General features: G+C 39.7%; 1 protein-coding gene across 1 annotated transcript in view; it reads left to right on the top strand.

Moving 5' to 3' along the window:
* The window catches only part of TOP1 (DNA topoisomerase I), a 97,571-nt gene that overhangs the window by 38,477 nt on the left and 37,208 nt on the right, over positions 1-21,886 (top strand). The window contains exons 4-8 of the mRNA XM_059133157.1: positions 10,139-10,262; positions 12,109-12,164; positions 15,140-15,235; positions 16,424-16,499; positions 20,337-20,449. Of these exons, the coding sequence (XP_058989140.1) occupies positions 10,139-10,262; positions 12,109-12,164; positions 15,140-15,235; positions 16,424-16,499; positions 20,337-20,449 (465 nt within the window). The remainder of the gene's footprint in view (positions 1-10,138; positions 10,263-12,108; positions 12,165-15,139; positions 15,236-16,423; positions 16,500-20,336; positions 20,450-21,886) is intronic.

Here is a 21,886-nt window from a genome sequence, read left to right as displayed (position 1 = left end):
TCCCTAAAATGATGGCATAGGCAAATTCAGGAATTTGTTCGAACACAATTTTGTGCCTTTTAATATTTTCTTCATTTCTAATCAAAATACTTAAGAAATAATGGTCTGTTTTCCAAGAGGCATTGGAAAAACCTGGCCTGGGTTGCTGTTTACACATGACTAAGTCTAGCCCTGAATCTTAATTCACATATAAGTTTAAGACAGTTTAACCAGATGATGCATTGTAAACAGACTTTTAAATACTTCCTGTTTTGATCTCTGCTGACACATTACCTCTTTGCAACAAAGCTAGTGTATTGGTTACATATCTGTATTTCAGTAAATCCTGTACACTGTGTTCCTTTTTTACTTGACTTCTGATCTTTCTAGTAGTTTTGGGCTTCTTCATTTTCCTTCTGTAGCAGATTAAAGAAACTTGGACGATTGTTTAGATCACCTCTAAGGAGCCCAGGATATTTAAGGTTTAACGTGTTCTCTTCAAAAATGCTTAATTTTAGGGGCACCTGGTTAGCTCAGTCAGTTATGCATATGCATGTGCCATTGACTCAGGCCATGATGCCAGAGTGCCAGAATCAAGCACTGTGCCCGGCTCCCTGCTCAGAGGGAGTCTGCTTCTGCGTCTCCCTCTGCTTCTCCCCACACTCATGAACCCTCTCTCCCTCTCTCTCAAATAAAATCTTTTTTTAAAAAAATGCTTCATTTTATTATATCCATCTTATTCCAGTATTTGCTAATAAATTCGGCATGATTTTGTTGCTATTACAAGAAAACAGGTTTTATACTAAAGTGTTTCTGTGTCTTTCCTCTTCTGCTGGATATTAGCATCAATCATTTCTCATTTAGGACCCAGATCCCTCAAGAGATCCCATCTTACTCATACACTTTCTCCTATATTGTTCTTACTTAAGGTACAAAATGAGGGAGAGGTTATTAAAAGATCGTTCCATCTGCTCTCCTTGTGTGGTCGGGAGTCTGAGTTGACATGCCCAAAGTCACATGATGGTGTATTAGCAGAGCAAGGATGAGCAACCAGGGCCTCTGGGTTTTTTTTTTCTCCACTGCATTTTTCCTTTCAGTAAAAGAAAAGGATCTTTCCTAAGGAGGGTTTGTTGTGTAGCTAAACTGTAAATACAAGCACCTCCTTCTTATGTGCATGTAGTTGGCATCTCAGATTTTAAAATGCCAGATCCTTTCAGGCACTGCCTCTTTCTCTATGGGCCCCAAGTCCCTGAAGATTTTATCAATAAAGGTATTAATCTCATTAAGTTATGATCCTCCGGAAACCCCATCTCCAACTATTGCCTTTTTGGCCTATAATATTGCAGGAAGAATTTATGCCAAAGTTAAATAAAAATAATTTCTTCTATTATTTGTCTCTGACATTGCTTCTTTCTGGTGGCATTAACATTTAGCACTTCAGGTCCTTTTGAAAAATATATAAATCCTCCCAAAAGAAACAAAGGGAATATTCTTTCTAGATGCTTAAGAATCACTGCTTATAGGATCGCACCAGATACTTTTGTTGAAAGTTGCATCTTTAGTCATAAATTATCTTCAATACTAGACCTTATATAAACAACATTATTAAAAGCAGTTGTGGGGGGGGTGGTTTTAGAAATAAAGGACTTCATATGTGAAAAGGTTCTTCCTGCTAGGTCCCCCCACCCCCACCCCTCCTGCTAGTTTTTGACTGTGTGTCTCTTGCCAATTATAAGCCTGGCACTCAGGCTGGAGTGACAAATGTGTGGAAAGCCAGGGAAGACAGAAAAGCACTGCTGTGAAATAGTAAGGGAAGTGCTTTTCCAGCCATGTTGGCAGTGCTAATCTGTACAGTAAATGCGAGAAACATCTGAGGATAAGGATGCTTTTGGTTTCTGCTTTCCGAGCTCCAAATTCTACCTGAATTAGAATTGAGAGAATGTAAGATCCTAGGCACTGGAATTAAGCAACCAGTTCTCAGGGGAAGTTTTTCTTAACAGAATCAAATTTAAAAGACATTTTTGCTCCCTAATCTGTGAACTGTTTGCCAAAGCCCTTAATTTATCTGCATATTCCTGTATCTACGTGTCTGGGGGGAGAAGTGGACAGTTAACCTGAGTAGGTAGAGAAGTTTGGTGGTTTAGAAAGAAGGAAACTGAAGTACCATCACCATTCACGGGGGACCCAGTATGATACAGTGAAAAGCACACAAAAATAGAAGTCGAGAGGCCAGGTTCTATCATTTACTAATGGCGTCCTACATTTTACTAGTTGTGTGTCCTAATTGAAGCTGTTTTAACTTCTGGGTCTTGTTTTCTGTTTTTGGTCAAGTGTTGATAGCAGTATTGATCTGGTCAAGCTTTTAGGTTTGTTGGGGAGAATTCATTGGAATTCTGCAGATGAAAGCTCTTTGGAAACAGTAACATACTAAATAATTGACATGATGGTGTGGTGGTGATTACCATAAATCCTGGTAGATTAAAAAAATAAAATTTTTTATAAAAATTTTATAAATAAAATTTTTATAAAAATTATCTCCAGATAATTTTGGTAATCTTTGAATCTAATTTAATTTTGGTAATCTTTGTTAATTTTGGTAATCTTGGAATCTAATTTAGTAGTTAATTATTGATAACATCCAGTTTGGAACCCTAGTTTTCAGTTATATCGAGCTGTATTATAATGAACTATAATCTTTCTTTATTTTATTTTATTTTTTTAAAGTTCATGAGCTAGCCACTGAAAAATAGTTAAGATCTTGACAAGGGGTCGTCTGGGTGGTTCAGTGGGTTGGGCCTCTGTCTTCAGCTCAGGTCATGATCTCAGGGTCCTGGGATAGAACCCTGCATTGGGCTCTCTGCTCAGTGGTAAGTCTGCTTTCCCCCTCTCTCTGCCTGCCTCTCTGCCTACTTGTGATCTCTCCCTCTCAAAGAATGTATATATCTATTTTAAAAAGATCTTGACAAGGGAAGGTAATGGCTAGAAAGATGGCATCCAGACAGTGGGAAACCATTACAAAAACATGGACACTCCGTAATGTACTTTGTTCTTGGAAGAATCCAGTTAGGTGGAACCCGGGTTAACAGAAGGTGGGATAGAAAATGGGGCCCAAAAAAGCAGCTTGAGGCAAATATTAAGTGTTGTTTCACCAAGTTGGGACTTAAATCTGAAGGGAGCAAGAAGCCATTGAAAATTATTGAGAGGGGCACCTGGGTGGCTCAGTGGGTTAAAGCCTCTGCCTTCGGCTCAGGTCATGATCCCAGGATCCTGGGATCGAGCCCCATGTCGGGCTCTCTGCTCCGCAGGGAGCCTGCTTCCTCCCTATCTCTCTCTGCCTGCCTCTCTGCCTACTTGTGATTTCTCTCTCTCTGTCAAATAAATAAAATCTTTAAAAAAATAATAATAATTGAGAAAGGGAGGGCGCCTAGATGGCTCCCTCTTAAGCCACTGCCTTCGGGTCAGATTATGATCCTGGAGTCCCGGGATCGAGTCCCACATCGGGCTCCCAGCTCTGCAGGGAGTCTGCTTCTCCCTCAGACCTTCTCTTCTCTCATGCTCTCTCTCACTCTCTTTCTCTCAGATAAATAAAATTTTTTAAAAAATAATTGAGGGGCGCCTGGGTGGCTCAGTAGGTTAAAGCCTCTGCCTTCGGCTCAGGTCATGATCCCAGGGTCCTGGGATTGAGCCCCACGTCGGGCTCTCTGCTCAGTAGGGAGCCTGCTTCCTCCTCTCTCTCTGCCTGCCTCTCTGCCTACTTGTAATCTCTGCCTGTCAAATAAATAAATAAATAATCTTTAAAAAAAAATAATTGAGAAAGGGAGATAGAGGACTTAGCCACCAAATGCATGAGGGGTCTATACATAATTTCTAAAATTCCATTTCACTCAAAGTTTTCATAATTCTTATGATTTTGTTTAGTAACTTGTAATTGATGATGTGCATTAGGAAACCTTCATTTCTTAGAGCCTTTCAGGAACTGACCGCTGCTTTCCAGAGACAACTTTGGAATTTACCTAGAATTTTTAATTTAGCAAATGTTACTTAAGCCGTAACTGCCTGGTTTCCTTGAAAGGGCTGTGAATATCTCCTCCCTCCATAGCCTGGAAGCTCTTGAGGCTCTTCATAGGAATTCCCTATGATTCCATGGGTTTGCACCCTGCTGTGCTCTGCTGCCCTTAAGAGTGGGCCTGTAGCAGGACGTATTTATTCTCTTAGCAGTTAGTGGCTAAGTCTTTTTCTCAGAAGATAGGAAGCAATATCCTATCTCTCTGGCAGTGTTTCTTTTTTGTTTTGTTGAGAAGTCATGTAACAGAATGGTCAAGTGCATGATTCTGGAACTGGGTTGCCTGAGTTTAAATCCTTATTACCTCTCATTAGAGGTGTTTTCTTGGATGAGTTACTTAACCTTTCTGTTTCAGTTTCCACATCTGTAAAATTGAGTACTAATACTTAACCTCAGAGTTTTGTCATGGTGATTTAAACTGTTTAGAAGAGTGTGTGGCCCCTTATCCTCTTCAAATATCTGTTAAATATTTTTATTGGTGATAGAGGACAGACTTTTTTTTGTTTTCTTAAATAGATTTAAATAGTTTCCCACAGCCAAAATCCTAGTTTCCCAGAATGAGACACAGATATGTTGTTGTTCCCCTAGAGGGGTAGCAGGTGCCTTCCTGGGCCAACGGGAAAATACTTTTTCCTCCTAGCTTCCTACTGCTATTTCCCTACTTCTACACCTCTGTCTCAGTGTTTTACAGGAACCCTGATCAGTCTTCTTGGTTGGCTCAACCTCAGCAGAAGTCAAAGACCAGAGGTTTCACTAAACCTATCATTTTAAAAATAGTGTAGGTTACATTTTTCCTTAGTGGAATTTAGCTAATTGAAACATAAGACAAGCATGAACACTCTGAAAATGTGGCTTTGAATCTTCCCATTTGTTCTCTTTGGCATTGACTTTTGCTTGTCCAGGTTTTGCTAGTGTGGTGGATCTTATTCCCAGAGAGACATGAGTCCTGAGCCAAGGAGTCAGCTTCTGAACCTGGCCAATAATTGGTGTTTTCTCTCCCCGAGTTCTACCAGTGAAATTCATATTTCATCCAAAAATGTGACCATTACAGAGGTTCTAGGAATGCTAGCTACTATGTGTATTTTGACCTTCACTGTACCCCAGACTACACTCATTCTTAAAATGTATTTCTTCTTTTTTCTTTTTTTCTTTTAAGATTTTATTTGAGCATGAGTGAGAGAGTGGAGGAGGGGAGAGGGAGAAGCCAATTCCCTGCAGAGCCCAGGGAGTGTGATGCTGGGCTTGATCCCAGGACTCTGAGATCATAACCTGAGCTGAAGGCAGATGCTTAACTAACTGAGCCACCTAGGCACCCCAAAATGTATTTTTTCTTCAGATATTTGGGTTTCTTACTGTGGTCAGTAATAGCCTTTCTTTTGGTTTATTGTCCCCTGTCGCCCCACTGAAGTTTTTCTAGTGCATGCTTCAGTGATCTGTGCACTGCCTCTGAACTGGCGTATTGTAGCCTTCAGTTGTACTGAAGCTTAGTTTATGACTTTGACATATTGTGTCAATTATGTATGGAAAAGTAGCAGGATCAATATAAGGAAAAGAGTAACATCTCTTAAAACAGTCAACATGCGAACTCCTCTTCTACATTGGTCAGACCTTCTGTCAACTCATTATCAGTGGAAAAGATAAGGTGTTCTTCAAGCCACCATGAAAGTCAAAACTAGTTTTAAGCCTATCTCTTTGGAAAAAGAGATACATGTTAGGAAATCCTGAATGAGGATTAGTCAATCTAACTGATCCCAGGTTGGCTTTCTTTTCTTTTCCTTTTTTTTTTTAGTTTTTTATTTTTTATAAACATATATTTTTATCCCGAGGGGTACAGGTCTGTGAATCGCCAGGTTTACACACTTCACAGCACTCACCAAAGCACATACCCTCCCCAATGTCCATAACCCCACCCCCTTTCTCCCAACCCCCCTCCCCCCAGCAACCCTCAGTTTATTTTGTGAGATTAAGAGTCACTTATGGGGGCGCCTGGGTGGCTCAGTGGGTTGGGCCGCTGCCTTCAGTTCAGGTCATGATCTCAGGGTCCTGGGATCGAGCCCCACATTGGGCTTTCTGCTCAGCCGGTAGCCTGCTTCCCTTCCTCTCTCTCTGCCCACCTCTCTGCCTACTTGTGATCTCTCACTGTCAAATAAATAAATAAAATATTAAAAAAAAAAAGAGTCACTTATGGTTTGTCTCCCTCCCAATCCCATCTTGTTTCATTGATTCTTCTCCTTGGCTTTATTTTCTACCACTGGCCAAATCCTGCTTCTCACCTTCCAGTGGTGCACAGCCTTAGACATGCTTCGCTATCACAGAACTTGGTCCCCCAAATGCGTTTGTTACTTCAGGTAGATTTCCTAGGAAAAAATGACACTGGTTCTTGCTCTTTGCCAGCCCTCCTGCCGCAATGGGAATTATGGATGAGGCAGTAGGACTCGCAGTACTCTGTGATCTGTTTCTGGAGGCAGGGACAGGATCACATTTGACAAGTAGACCTGTTAGTACCATGTTCAGGACTCCATAAACCCAAATTTTTAAGTCTATAATGGGATGCCTTGTACCACAAGATGTCCTCAGTCTTGAATTGTCTGAGCTCACTTGGTATATAGAAATTCATACCTGCTCTCTTATATCTAAACAGTTAGGAATAGAGGAGAGTGGTTTCCTTTGGAAAGACACGTTTATAGTTCCATCTCATTCTGGTCTTTGATTAATTATGACCTATAAAAAGGTTACTACTCTAGCAGGAACTTTGAATTTCCTGAATAGATTTCTCTCTGGTTAGTAGGCAGAGAAAGTATCATTGACTTTTTGCATTTTCCTGGGGGTGGCCTGGGTACCGTCTGATAGGTTTGTCATTTGCTGACTTCTCCCGATCTCTGTTCCATGTGATAATGAACAGCAAACTGTGAACTGGAGAGCTGTGTATACACTTAACAGGTGGGTGCCCTGGAAGGCCAGAAAGCCAGTTGCTAGTGAAGCAGACTAATGTTCTTTCTACGAATTGTCCCTAGGAATTGCTTTCATTGAGAAAGAGAGTGGGGGAAGGTAGAACATAGAGGAAGAGCGAGCATTCCTAAACTCAGATTCCTGAATCAACTATGTATAGTTTCATGGGAGGACAAAATAAGGAGCAGCTATCCCAAAGATTTTATCACTTCAGATATCCGAGATCTCTGTCCTAGAAAGTTTCTAGATGGTAAAATAAAGTTTTGACCTTATATATCAAGTCTCACACTGGCCATGCATTTGTCTCTAAAACCAATCTTCTTTAAGTGGTAGGTATCAATTTCACGGACATGTGATGATACTGATTTAGCAGAAAGTACTCTGAACTTAGCGGTGGAAATACCGAGTTAAATCCAAATCTCAACTAGCCTTTCTAACATTATAACTTTGAATTAGACCTTGAACCACAGTTTCTTTCTTTCTTTCTTTTTTTTTTTTAATTTTAAAAAATATTTTATTTATTTATTTGACAGACAGATCACAAGTAGGCAGAGAGGCAGGCGTGGGGGTGGGGGAAGCAGGCCCCCCCACCGAAGCACGCCCCCCGCCGAGCAGAGAGTCCAATGCGGGGCCCAATCCCAGGACCCTGAGATCATGACCTGAGGCAGAGGACCTAACCCACTGAGCCACCCAGGCGCCCCTGAACCACTGTTTCTAAATCAATCTAAGAGGAGAATAAAGTCTTCCTCACAGGAATGTTGTGAGGATTGAATGGAATAATATGTGAAAGCTCCAAGCAAGGAGGACAGGGGGACTAGAAGAAACAGGACTACAGGTTTAGGAAGATCCAGGAACTTGTCAGATGGAAAGAAAACAATGACCACTTTCTCTTGTTTATGTACTCCTCCCTTTGTGTTGCTGTATCAGGTTGTTATTTAGTTGTGCCACGCAGTGAAGCAACAAGTTTCTCCATGAACAGACTTTGAATTCATGAGGGCTACACCTAGTTCCAGTGTACATGGAGGCAACATGGTCACCAATTTTCCCACCAGGCTTCTTGATCTCAGCACAGTTATGATGTCACTCTCCATTGTGTGTGTTCTTATAGTCCGTTTTTACCGAAATGCAATGTTTTACCAAAAAATCCTGTACTTTGTACAAAAATGGCTCCCAGCTTGTTAGCACTCTACTTCCAGTTCTCATTAAGTTCTCCAGCTTCAGAATGGCTGGTGAAACAGCTAAGTTGCCAAGATTGTAATGGATTCTTCAGGAGTTTACATATAGGAGATCATAGCTTACATGTATGAAATCCTATTACCAGCAAAGTGTGTGAGTTTCCTATTCCATTATACAAGCACTGTAGTTTTAGAGCTTTTTAAACATTAATTGTAAGAGGAATTCATGTTCATCTACACAATTTGGAACAATTATATCCACAGTACTTATGGATACACACCTCCCCACACAAAAAGTAAGAAAAACTCCCACTTTAATAAGAAAGCATTGTGCTTGGTGTTTTCACATATGTTATTATTATTATACATCATTATACATTATTGTTAGCCCATTCGAAGGGATGTCTTCCTGCTTCTGGTTATTTATTACCCAAATGCCGATCTTGAGTTGAGACTCTTTGCGTGTAAAGATGTGTGTCACAAGATGCTTTTCTGATCTAGGTTCTATGGCTCTCACCTAACTGGTTGCCATCATTTTATTCTCCCTTTTTGGCCTTCGGTGTACCCAAGTGTTCTGGCAAAATCTCTTTAGAACAAACTCCGTGGGATAGACATAGTCTTATGAGCTCATTGCTGGTAATACCTACTTTTTCTGGGCTGAAGGCTAAATGTGACAGATGGGAAGTGGCAGTCTCTGGTGGCGGGAAAGGCAGGAACCAATGCTTACTATATGACTGTCTCTGTCAGCTGGGGTTGCTGCCAGCTGTCTTGCGTCTGGGGTGAGCTCCCCAGTTCATAGTACTTGAATTCAAGTCCCTTTTGTTAACTTCTGGATTATATCAGTTGGTGCAGTAAACAGGGTTCCTAAACTGCCTGCCCAGTGCACAGAAGAATACAGTCCTCCAGTGTTCTGCCACCCTAAACCATAGTTTGTAAGTGTTGCTTATTGCCTCATGCAGTGTTTTTATATAGTTGCAGTCCCTTTAGATATTCCTATTCTCCATGTGTGGCCATAAACATTGTCTATATTCATAGGGCTCACAAAATTCAGTGGAAGCCTGTGTAATTTGATACATCACACGTTCCCCCTTTTGTTCCTTACCACAGTTGTATCTTCTTTCTTGGTTTTCATTGGTTTGTTCTTACTTGTTTTTTGTTATGGAAAACGTCGAACATCATTTATAATGTTATTTTCCAAAGAGAAATTTCCAGGAGCAAGATCCTAGGGTATAAACCCTTTCAATGGCTCTTGCTCTCTATGTCCTTCTCCAGAGGAGCAGTGTCTTTACGGTGCTTACCAGTATGTCCACAAACCCCTTTAGAAGAGAGGCTTTTAAATGTTTAGTGCAGGAGGACATGTCTTTGTTTCTAGCTAGATCTTTTCTTACTGTGAAGGAAGGACCAAGCAGGGTTTTTAAGCCCCATCAAGAAGTGACTAGCTTTTTCTACTTAAAGCTAACAGGAAGCATCTACTGTGTTTTGGGGCTGTTCACTGCACAGAGCCACCAAATGCTTTTCTTTTCTTTCTTCTTTTTTCTTTTTTTTGGTGAATTGTTTTTACCTTCTCATATCAGATTTGAATGCTCAGTTTGGAGCACTCATCTGTCGTAGTTTTTGCCTGTAGAATGTAGAAACAGCAGGCTTGCTGTACATTCTTAGTGACTTAAAAAAAAAAGCCCTGGTATGTTTAGAATGACTACATTTCTCTATTTGGTTCCTTTGCTCCTTCAAAAAAATAAAAACATCAAACAAGAGAAAGTCCAGTTGCCAAGAGTGTCTACTTGAACTTTCTGTCAGGACTGTTTATTTAAGGCATCATAAGTTTCCATGGTTTCATGTTATCTCAGGCTATCTTGTGAGTTGATCTTGTGAAATAAACCCTTGTGGTCCCTACTCTGGGCTAACTCTGTGTGTCTTTTTTTTTCTTTTCTTTTCTTTCTTTCCTTTTTTTCTTTTTTTTTTTTTTTTACAGTGAACATAAAGATTCTGAAAAGAAACACAAAGAGAAGGAGAAAACCAAACACAAAGATGGAAGTTCAGAAAAGCATAAAGACAAACACAAAGACAGAGACAAGGAAAAACGAAAGGAGGAAAAGGTACAGAATTTTCCAGTGGGGAAGGAAGAGATGGGTGTTGTACTTTTTGTTTTCTTTATCTTTAAAAGCAGGTAATGAAAGTACCTTCACTGCACAGTAAGATCCCACGGCCTTTGAGTGAAAAGTATCTTGTCAGGAAGCTTAAGCATCAGTCTCAGTCTTAAACAACAAAAACCAAAGCCCTTTACCACTGAATTTCACAGGACCAGATCAATCCACATTATTATCTTACTTTAAATGGCAAATGGATAAATTAAAAATCTAGGGTTTCTGGAAATGCCTGTGTTCTTTCACGGGGAAAATTCTGGGTTTGGGAGAAGGTCTAGTGCCATGTTGTCTTCTGTTGAATATGGTCCTTCCTGAGTGAAAGCAGTGATTGCTTTTGTGGCTTTTGGTTCTAGCATAACTAGCATAAGCTTCTCAGAATCTCTAGGCTCATCTGGCTGCAAATAAGGGTTATGGTGTATAGACTTTAAAAAAAAAAAATTGTTTTGGGGCACCTGGCTGGCACAGTCCGAAGAACCTGTGTGATTCTTTTTTTTTTTTAAGATTTTATTTATTTGTCAGAGACAGAGAGCACAAGCAGGCAAAGTGGCAGGCAGAGGCAGAGAGAGAAGCAGGCTCGGCACTGAGCAAGGAGTCTGATACGGGACTCGATCCCAGGACCCTGAGATCATGACCCGAGCCGGAGGCAGCAGCTTAACTGACTGAGCCACCCAGGCGTCCCAGGCCTGTGTGATTCTTGATCTAGGGTCATGCGTTTGAGCCCCCTGTTGGGTGTGGAGATTGCTTACATAAATTAAAAAAAAAATTTTTTTTTTAAAGATTTTATTTTTATTTATTTGACAGAGAGTGAGCGATCATAAGTAGGTAGAGAGGTAGGCGTGGGGGTGGGGTGGGGACAGGCTCCCTCCTGAGCAGAGAGCCCGATGCAGGGCTCGATCCCAGGACTCTGAGATCCTGATCTGAGCCGAAGGCAGAGGCTTAACCAACTGAGCCACCCAGGCGCCCCAATAAAAACTTAAAAAAATTTTTTAAAATTTAAGTAAAAAACAAATAAAAATAAAAAAATTTTTTATTTTAGTTTCTGTTTGGAAAAAAGTAACTTTGGTACTTGGTAAATTCAGGCAATATGAAATAGGGAATGTAATGAAAATGACACCTTCCTTAGGGCACCTGGGTGGCTCAGTTAAGCATCTGACTCTTGATCTCAGCGCAGGTCTTAATCTCAGGGTTGTAAGTTAAAAAAAGAAAATTACACCTTTCTTTCACCCCCTTGCTCATTGTCCTTTATCTTTCTCTTTCTGGAGGCAGCTACTATACTATTTTTTTTTAATTCTAGAGATACCATATTTGTGTGTGTGCATGTGTGCATACATATGTGTGTGTATCCTTTTGTATGTCTGAAGATTTTTGAAAGACCAAGTGTGTCTGGAAAAGGAGGGGGAATGTGAATTTACTTTGCCTAAATCAGAGAAGGCAGGAAACAGACTGTTGCATTTTGTTTTGTTCTGTTTTTTATTTTCTCTGCACTGCCAAGAACAAATCCTTGAGAGAGAGTATATTTATTGAGGAAGGGGTACCCGCCATCATTTAAAAGTTAAAAAGCTGCCATTTTGAGGGGAAACATTTCTCAGGAAATTGGGTAATTCACCCTGAACTATAAAAAAAACCAGTCTTAGGAAAATGTCAAGACCTTTGCTTTACCTGTTCAGTTTTGCTAATAATAAGAGTGAGTCTGCAATCCAAGATGCTTGAAGAATTGAGGCCAAATGTTCTCAAATAAGAAAGAGGCTTTTTCAAATTTAGTCTCTTCAAGGTACTAATCAGTTACTATTATTTTCAGGTTAGAGCCTCTGGGGATGCAAAAATAAAAAAGGAGAAAGAAAATGGCTTCTCTAGGTAAGACTTTTCTGGTACCTTGGCTGCTCTCTTGGCCAGCTCCTCATGTTGTAGTGTTGTCTGAACCTACCTAAAATGTACTGACCTGGCCACCTCTAGGTTTCCAAGGAGATTGACAGTGAGAGGACTTGTTGTAAGCTAATTTGAGTTCTCTGAAGTGTCATTTAGTGAAATTGACCCCATTTTCCAGAAGGCTGTTTTGAGTGGAGGAGATTAACAGAAAGAAATTTCTAAAAATTCAGATACAATGTACATACCAGAAATTTCACCCTTTAAAACTATACAGTTTATTGGTTTTTAGTGGATTCACAAGGTTGTACAACCTCCCCCTACCCCTACCCCACTATCTTAATTTCAGAACATTTATATCTCCCCAAAGGAAACATCATATTCAGTCAGTAGTAATTATGGAGTTTCCTGAAAACCCTACTCTGAATTCCTCGTTAGGAATACAGTAGTCCTCCTCCCATCGGCCCTCTGCCCCCGACCTTAATCCACAGTTTTGCTTTCTTTGGTTTTATTTAGCAATGGTCAGCCACGGCCAGGAAGTAGGTGATCCTCATTCTGACATTGTCAGAAGGCCATTAGTACCCTAATGCTATGCCACATTGCCTGTGTCATTCACCTCACTTCATCTTATGACATAGGCATTTATTATATATCATCACAAGAAGGAGGATTAGTACAGTATAATAAGATACTTTAAGAAAGAGATCATGTTCTCATACATTTTATTATAGTGTATTATTATTGTTTTGTTTTTATTATTAATCTCTTGCTGTGCCTAATTTGTAAATTAAACTTTACCGTAAGCATGTATGTATAGGAGTAATTGTGGTGTGTATATATAGGGTTTAGTACTTATCATAGTTTCAGACCTCCACTGGAGGTCTTGGGAATATATTCCCTGCGAAAGGAAGTGGACTGCGGTATTCTAAGGCTCATCTCTAGTTTATAGAACTATGCCTACTTGGTCTACATTTTAAGGATAGATGTAGAGTTGAGTAGAAATGTATTATCTCTTTTCAAGAAGAGGAAAATGCATACAATCTGAGGTTGGTTTTTCTGTACTATTTTTGCCATTTCGATTGTTTTCCTCATCTGCCTCAACTACCTAAAAAAAAAAAAAAAAAAAATCCAGCTTTAAAAATAAGTTTATGGTCATATATTCTTACTTGCTCCATTGAATGACAGAATGGATTTTTCTAGGAGTTGTTGGAAGGGTTTGCATATTGACTAGAACAAAGTGTTGGGAGGTTTTTCTTCCTTGAAACTCTGACCTTTCAGTTTCATCTGGGAACATTATTGAAAATTCTGCCATCTACTCGGAGTCCCTTGACTGGGAGAAGTAGGTGCCCTCTTCAGGCACGTTTTGTAACTGTTCTAGGAATGTGGAATAATACAATTCAAGAAGCATTAGAGCTGAAAACTATCCTAGGTGTTCTGATTTCTTAGATAAAATGATTACAGGGTGGCTATTTTCTGCCAAAAGACCACCTAGGACTTTTATAAACTAACACTAAGGTGTGACTAGACTCTCTGGACTTGGTGTGTAGTCCAGGATTCAGTTTCATACTTCCCATGTTAGAAGATCAGGAACACCGTTTTCCAGGCCATGGCCTCTGTGTTCACCTTGCTGGACTGCTTGCTAGCTTGCATGTTTGTCTTTGTAGACCATCCAGATGCTTTACTGGGTGGAGCACAGTTTTCTGATAAATTGTTTTAGAAGTTCTTGCTTCAGGCCTAGTAACCCTTCCCACATATTGTTAACTTCACCCATGACAGTACTAAGATCTAGCGTTTACTTAACTGGTTGGGTCAGTAGCAGTTTTCTTTCCTTCTGGTGCAAAGCATTCGGAAATGACTCTTGACTATGTTAGTGATTTCCATGGTGAGGGGAAGCAGCTATAGAGATTGGCATTTGAGGAATGTGCAGAAATAAGGAAGAAAAGCTAATCTCTTTAAACATTCAGATTCTGTCAAGCGGAGGGATCCAGTATGCTTGGGGAGTTTGCAGGGTGGTAGCATTGAAACCCCACGAATATCTTGACCCTGGCAGCTAAATCTGGATGTTTCTCCCTGGGACCCCTTAGAGGTGGATGGTTTGTTGGGTGGTGGTCTCTGTACTGAGTTATTTAGCTTCATATATGCTTCTTCTGGCCATCAACAGTGAGAGGTTCTGCCTAGATGTGTTGGGCCAGGGAACATCTCAAGGCTGTGGTGATTGCCGGCGCCATGGGTTTTTGTTTTTGTCCTCCTCCCTCCCCCAAATTGTTCCTTCCTCTTTCTGGTTCAAAATAGTTGTCTAACAGAATCATCTTTTTACATTCAGAAGGCAAAAAGTCTTAACAAAAGTAGAACAAGGCACTCTTCCGTGTATAAAGTAAGTAAACCAAGGGAGGAAGTTGAACAATGACTAGAATTTGGTTTGGAATGGCTTTAGTTTGTTCACAGCCTCTTCTCTCATTTAGCACATGCCCTTCTTTTGCTGTAATGTCAGCTTAGTTGTTTTCCCATATAACTAAGATTAGTTTTCATTGGAACTTTAAGGTTCAAGTTTGGGAAATAAATTTTTGGAGTACTAGAATAACCAGTTTGGATCATTGCAGGATTTGGATACATAGTAGATCTGTCCTGCAAGGTGAGGGAACAATTTAAGTTTGTTCCTGTTGTTGTTTGGGTCATGCTGGCAAAGGCAGCTAAGATGCAATAGAAAAGAATACTGATTAGATTCTGATCCCAGAACTTGATGTTGCCTGTTCATCTGTAAAGTGAGGACAGTGCTACCTGCGTCACAGGGTTGTAGTGAGATACTAAGTGAAAACAAGTGCTTACAGGAAACCTTTACAACATATACAAATTCATGTTGTTAATCCTTACATTAGCTACTTCTCATCGAGGTGATTTGTTCCTACTGATTATTTAACATAATGTAGACATTCTCAGACTTACTAGTTTTTTTTTTTTTTCTTTAGTCCACCACGAATTAAAGATGAACCTGAAGATGATGGCTATTTTGCTCCTCCTAAAGAGGATATAAAGCCATTAAAGAGACCTCGAGAAGAGGATGAGTGAGTATTTTTTTATTCTTTATTTTTTGAAAACAAAAAGCATTTGTTTAAAGGAGAAATGTGATATAGGTCTCTCCAGTCACAGAAAAACTATTAATTGACTTTAGTCATTTTTTTTTTTTTTTTTTTTTAAAGATTTTATTTATTTATTTGTCAGAGAGAGAGCGAGCGAGAGCGAGCATAGGCAGACACAGTGGAAGGCAGAGTCAGAGGGAGAAGCAGGCTCCCTGCGGAGCAAGGAGCCCGATGTGGGACTCGATCCCAGGACGCTGGGATCATGACCTGAGCCGAAGGCAGCTGCTTAACCAACTGAGCCACCCAGGTGTCCCGACTTTAGTCATTTAGAATTTGGACTGGGCAACTTATTTATCTTTGATATTTATCTTTGAATTATGAGATGCAGGATTTGCTAAGCAAATAAGGAGTGTATCTATGGAAAATACATATTTTTATTATTTTTTCATATTAAAAAGGTAATGCTTGTTTAGTATATGAATTTCAAATAATACAGAATTGATAAAGAATATTTAAATTACTTAAGTTGCCCTTAATTTATTATTTCCTGCCACAGATAATTTTTCACTGTTAAAGCAATTTTCCCTAGGATCTGTACCTGTCAGTGAATTCTAAGTGATGTTTCAGTGTATAGTTAATAAAATTGCTCTTAAAACAGTTATTTGAGGCTTATGTGTACCTCTTTCTTAGATTCCGTGAGGTTAAGTTCCATTCCTTATGTTCAGTCTTTTATAGCTTATTATGCTTCAGGAATCTACAGAGGATTTGTGGTACAAAGTGGACAGAAAGGGAGGAGAGAAATACTTGGTGAACTCATTTGTATTCATTTAGAATGTATATAGTATTTCTTTCCTCTCCTTTCCAGCCAGATACTGCCTTGTGGTAGCCATTGTTGCCCTGGGCATTTGGTGTCTGTTTCCATAGGTAGCCCTTCACTCCCTTCTCTTTCAGGCCTATGTGTAGTATAAATTGTTTTGTTCTGTGTAGGACTGTAACTGTTGGTCCTTGGTCAGGCCTTCTTTCTTCATTACTGTTCTGACTGTAGAATGTCCAGCTAAGAATAGTTACACCTGCATTGAAAGCCTCCAAGAGGAGTTTAGAGGTCCTAATGCTGTTGGTGAGAACTACCATGTCAAAGTTGTGTTAATTGCATATTCATGTTCCCCTTTGTAGTGCTGATTATAAACCTAAGAAAATTAAAACAGAAGATATCAAGAAGGAGAAGAAACGAAAACTGGAGGAAGAAGAGGTTAGTAAAAGAAACTGTGGCCCTTGGAGGCTTGGGTTTGGAGTAGGGAGTTTTTCATAAAACAACTTTTGAATGCAGATGAATTTTAGGGAATGTATTGGTCTGTGGTAGAGGAAACACTGAGAAAAACTCATATATGTGTAATGGTGGCCGTGGTACTGTGAGTTTTAAGATCTCTCTTAGCCTTTCAAGGTGTCTGCCCGTAGTGCTGCTGCCAGCTGATGTTTTTGGAGAAACTGCACTATCTTCATCCATGCAGAGGGAGTGTTAACAAATCATACTTAGGCTTTCGATCTCAAAGAGTTTTCCTTAAGATTGTTTTTTAGCACTCTCATACCTAACCTTGCTCATCACTTACTCGGGGTAACTTTGTGTGTTTACAGGCCTTTAATTGGGTGCCCCTTGCACATATGATGAAACCCAAGCTCTTTACCACAGCTCCTCCCTATCTGACCCCTGCATCTGGTGCCTGCTTTCATCTTTTTTGCCTCTTCTCTAATTTAGCTGGTTCCAGCCACACTGGCCTCCTTTGTTTCTTTTCCACACTAGATTCTTTTGTGCTTTAGAGCTTGATGGAGCACATGCTGTTCCCTGTCTGGAACACACATGGTCTTCCTCCCTCCTTCTCCGGCCTTATCACCTTCCTTAAAATCTCAGCTCAACTTAATTACTTAGGCTTGTGGCCAATTTAAAAATACTTTAATATGGTTCCTTTTGACACTTCTTGTTTCTTGTACTAAAGAGTTGTTAGCAAGTAATTCAAGAGAGGGATGTCAGAAGTTCACAGGAGTCTTAATCTTACACTCTCCTAAGAGAAGGGGTTGAGTGAGTTCTTAGCTCTTACACTGCATTTGTGGTTAGCCGCAGTCATGGGCAGAATGGATTCACAAGTATTAAGTCAGTTGCTTATGGAAGTATGAGCAATAAAGATAGTGATAGTAGGGGAGCAGTGAGTTTTAAGAGTGTAATCTATTGTAGTAGTAAGAATGATAATAAAAATAAAAATAAAATGTAATAGATGCTTACAATGAGCCAAACACTATTAATGCTTTATATGAAGCATTTCAATTTAATCTTTACAATAGACATTATGAGGTAAATATTGCTACTATCGATTCTCTGAGGTATAGAGGCTGAGATCATTTGCCCGAAGTCACACAGCTACTCAGTAGTTAAGTAAGGATTTGATCCCATGCACTCTGTTTCCAGAACCAGTGCACTAACCACCATGTTAGTCTGTCTCCGGTGTGACTTTGCTGATTCTTTAAAGCAGGAATTAAGAAGCGCCTTTAATGAAATCACATTAAGAATATTAACAAAGGGGTCCCTGGGTGGCACAGTCAGTTGAGTGTCTGCCTTCAGCTCAGGTTATGACCCCAGGGTCCTGCGATCAAGCCCCATGTTGGCCTCCCTGCTCAGCAGGGAGCCTGCTTCTCCTTCTCTCTCTGCTATTCCCCCTGCTTGTGCTTTCTCACTCTATTAAATAAATAAAATCTTTAAAAAAATATTAATGAGTAGATGAGCCATAGAGAGATGATCAGGTGCTAGGTTTAGAGAACTGTGGTTTTTCTAACAACAGGTCTGCTTTTGTCTGTCAGGTTTCTGAGCACCAACTCAAGGAGTGAAGAGTCAAATGTTGAGGGATTATGGCAGTCACTGCACTTTTATGTAGATGATCAGTATAGACTAGTTGGTGAAGAAGTGTAAAACTTTAGCCTTCCATGCTTTCTATATTGCCTTTAGGCCTTCGTTGAGTTGTTGAATAATAACCTTTCTGTGAATTTGGAAGGAGTTAGTAATAACTATTTTAAACCATTTGGAAAAAAGGACACTTGAGGGATGCCTGAGTGGCTCAGTTGGTTGGATGACTGCCTTCGGCTCAGGTCATGATCCCGGCGTCCCAGGATTGAGTCCCGCATCGGGCTCCCAGCTCCATGGGGAGTCTGCTTCTCCCTCTGACCATCTCCTCGTTCATGTTCCCTCTCAGTGTCTCTCTCTCTCAAATAAATAAATAAAATCTTAAAAAACAAACAAACAAACAAACAAACCACTTGACTTTTTTTTTTTTTTTTAATCTTTTCAGTAGCCTTCTCCCTGCAGGGGGAAAAAAATGCAGGTTGAAAGACTTAGAATTAATACACAGTCTTCTTATGGCTGGGACCCCAGATGGCACGAACAGTCCTAAAACCTCATTCATTGGTTGTGGTTTTTTTCATTTCTGGGAATTGTTCTGAAGTTTCTCAGTGACTGATTATCCCATTTTGAGGCTTGAAAACATAAAGTGTAGCCAGTAGTTTCCTGATGGGACCATCTGTATGCCTGTTCAGAAGCTGTTCAGAGAATGTCTTTAACTGAAAATCAGTTCCCTTTCCTGTGCTGTGTTTCAGGCAAAATAGTAAACATTATCTGAATTAATATGATCCTCTAGTACTTCTCCCCAAAATACTTACATATTGTAGTTCTCTATCCCTATTTTAAAATATGTCTAGTGTTTGTAGCTTTCCCTTCCTTCTGTCCCAAAGATCATTTGCTTTAAAATCCGGAGTTTATCTTGATTGCTATCCTATCATGTAGTCCTAGAATGATTTTATATTCCAGTCATTCCCATGAGACACGCTGTGATTTTTCTGGTAAACCTGGGCTCTCATCATGGTCAGTAGCAACTATATGACCTTGAACAGGTGAACAAACTTCCATTCCAGAGTTTTCCTTGATTATAACTGGGTATGTCAAGTCAAATGGTCTGTAAAGGTCTTTCAAGCTCTGCCATTCTGTAATTGATTTTAAGGTGACTCAAAACTGCTTTTCAGGGGCGCCTGGGTGGCTCAGTGGGTTGGGCCGCTGCCTTCGGCTCAGGTCATGATCTCAGGGTCCTGGGATCGAGTCTCAGCAGGGAGCCTGCTTCCCTCTCTCTCTCTCTGCCTGCCTCTCTGCCTACTTGTGGTTTCTCTCTGTCAAATAAATAAATAAATAAATAATCTTAAAAAAAACACACACACACACACAAAAAAACTGCTTTTCATAGCTATATAAAACTCGTTGAATAAAGATCTTAGATAGATAAGACAAAGGAAAATATTCTTTTAAAGAGTTTAGATCCTGTGGAGCAGGACCCCACTTGTCAAATTGCACATTTTTGTCTGGATGTTTGTGTTTTGAGACTTATTTCCTGTTGTTACCAAATTATATTTGTTTATATTTGTGCCACAGTGACAGCTCATGTGAGGTCATAGTTCAAAGAAGAGCTGTAGAGAAATCCTTTCATAGGAATTGGTTATTATTTTAGAACCCCTTAACACTTGTTTACTGCTTCCTGACTTTGTGTATGCAAGCAACCAGGGATAAGGTGGTGTTCTCCCACAGCCCCTCTCAGATTCAATCAGGAATTTCCTTTCAAGTTACATATTATTTAAATACAGTATCTCCTATTCCTATTATTGGATGGTGTTTGAGGAGGATTTTGAAGATGGTGTTTGAAGATGAGTAGAATTTGAAAACAGGTGGGGATAATAACTGGGATGACTCTCCGTGGCAGTGCTTTCCCAAGCATTCCTCTGAGGGTAAAAAAAATATAGAATTTCCCAGGCTCTTGCCATGCAAAATGAGTGTTTTTAACTACTTTGTCAGGTAATCATTTGTCAGGGAGTTTGGGGAAATACTGCCCTAGAGAAAGAGACCAATAAATTTTCACTCTATCAAATTTGAGAGCATTAGATTTTAAGAACTCCAGTTTTAATATTCTGTGATTCCAGTTTTACTTCTTAATGGTTCTTCAAAACTACTTTTAAAATGTGGTTGGTACTTACTTAAGTGCTTTCTTACCATGTTTCTTTGTAGGATGGTAAATTGAAAAAACCCAAGAATAAAGATAAAGATAAAGATAAAAAAGTTCCTGAATCAGATAGCAAGAAAAAGAAGCCGAAGAAAGAAGAGGAGCAGAAGTGGAAATGGTAACATTGCAGCACTGGATTACAATGTCAGCTCTCGGATTCCACAGCCTAATTAAATTAAGCAAGAGTGTTACTAAAATTTAATAGCCTGATGTTTGGAGGAGGAGGGAAGTACTTAAAAAAAACCTCCAAATATCAACATTCTGAAATAAGTTTTCCAGATCCTAGTGAGAAGGCTAACTAGCTTTCAGCTTATTGAATCTAAAAACGAGGTTCCACCCTGTTGAACAGAATGAACTATGAAAGTAGACTGTGTGTAGGGATTTGGCATATGAAGAAAGTTGCATTTAAAATGATAGGAACAACAGTAGCCGAACTATGGAAAGAACCTAGATATCCATCAGTGGATGAATGATGAATGGATAAAGAAGATGTGGGGGTGTGTGTGTATGTGTCTGTGTCATTATATATATATATATATATATATATATGATACATATATATATATATATATATGAATGATGGAATACTATGCAGCCGTCAACCACACCCCTGCCTGCAAATTCCTGCCATTTGCAACGATGTGGATGGAACTAGATGGTATTTTGCTAAGTGAAATAAGTCATTCAGGGAAGGGCAGTTTTCATACAATTGCTCTGGTATGAGGAATTTGAGAGGCAGGGCAGGGGGTCTAGGTGAGTAGGGAGGGAGCAAATGAAACAAGATGGGACCAGGGAGAGAGACAAACCATAAGAGACTCTTAATCTCAGGAAACACACTGAGGGTTGCTGGGGGGTTGGGGTTGCACGGGATGGCTGGGTTATGGACATTGGGGAGGGCATGTGCTATGGTGAGTGCTATGAATTGTGTAAGACTGCTAATTCATTGACCTGGACCCCTGAAGCAAATAATACATTATATGTTAATAAAAAAATAAAATGGGAGGGACACAATTTTTAAAATGATAGGGAAAAGATGGAGTATTTTATAAATCATGTTCAGGAAACTACCTATTCATTAAAACAAACAAACAAACAAAAAAAACCAAAAACCTCCACAAGAAAATCTCGATAAATATTTTTAAATTGTAGAGTAATGAAGATCTCTTGAGGAAGGACATACCACCAGAGCCATAAGGAGAAGGTTTACAACATTGGTAAATCAAAATTAAAATGTTGTTAATAAAAAAAAAAAGAAATTAAAATGTTGTATATGGCAAACAAACTCATGCCATTAAAAGGACAAACCATAAGTGACTCTTAATCTCACAAAACAAACTGAGGGTTGCTGGGGGGAGGGGGGTTGGGCGAAGGGGGGTGGGGTTATGGACATTGGGGAGGGTATGTGCTTTGGTGAGTGCTGTGAAGTGTGTAAACCTGGCGATTCACAGACCTGTACCCCTCGGGATAAAAATATATGTTTATTAAAAAATAAAAAATTAATTTAAAAGGGGGGGGAATATTTACACTACAAAGGGCTAAGATTCTTAATGTGAAA

The sequence above is a fragment of the Mustela lutreola genome, chromosome 9 (assembly GCF_030435805.1).
Source record: "Mustela lutreola isolate mMusLut2 chromosome 9, mMusLut2.pri, whole genome shotgun sequence".
Taxonomy (NCBI): domain Eukaryota; kingdom Metazoa; phylum Chordata; class Mammalia; order Carnivora; family Mustelidae; genus Mustela; species Mustela lutreola.
Note: the sequence above shows the minus strand (reverse complement) of the source record. Positions and strands in the feature narration are given on the sequence as shown.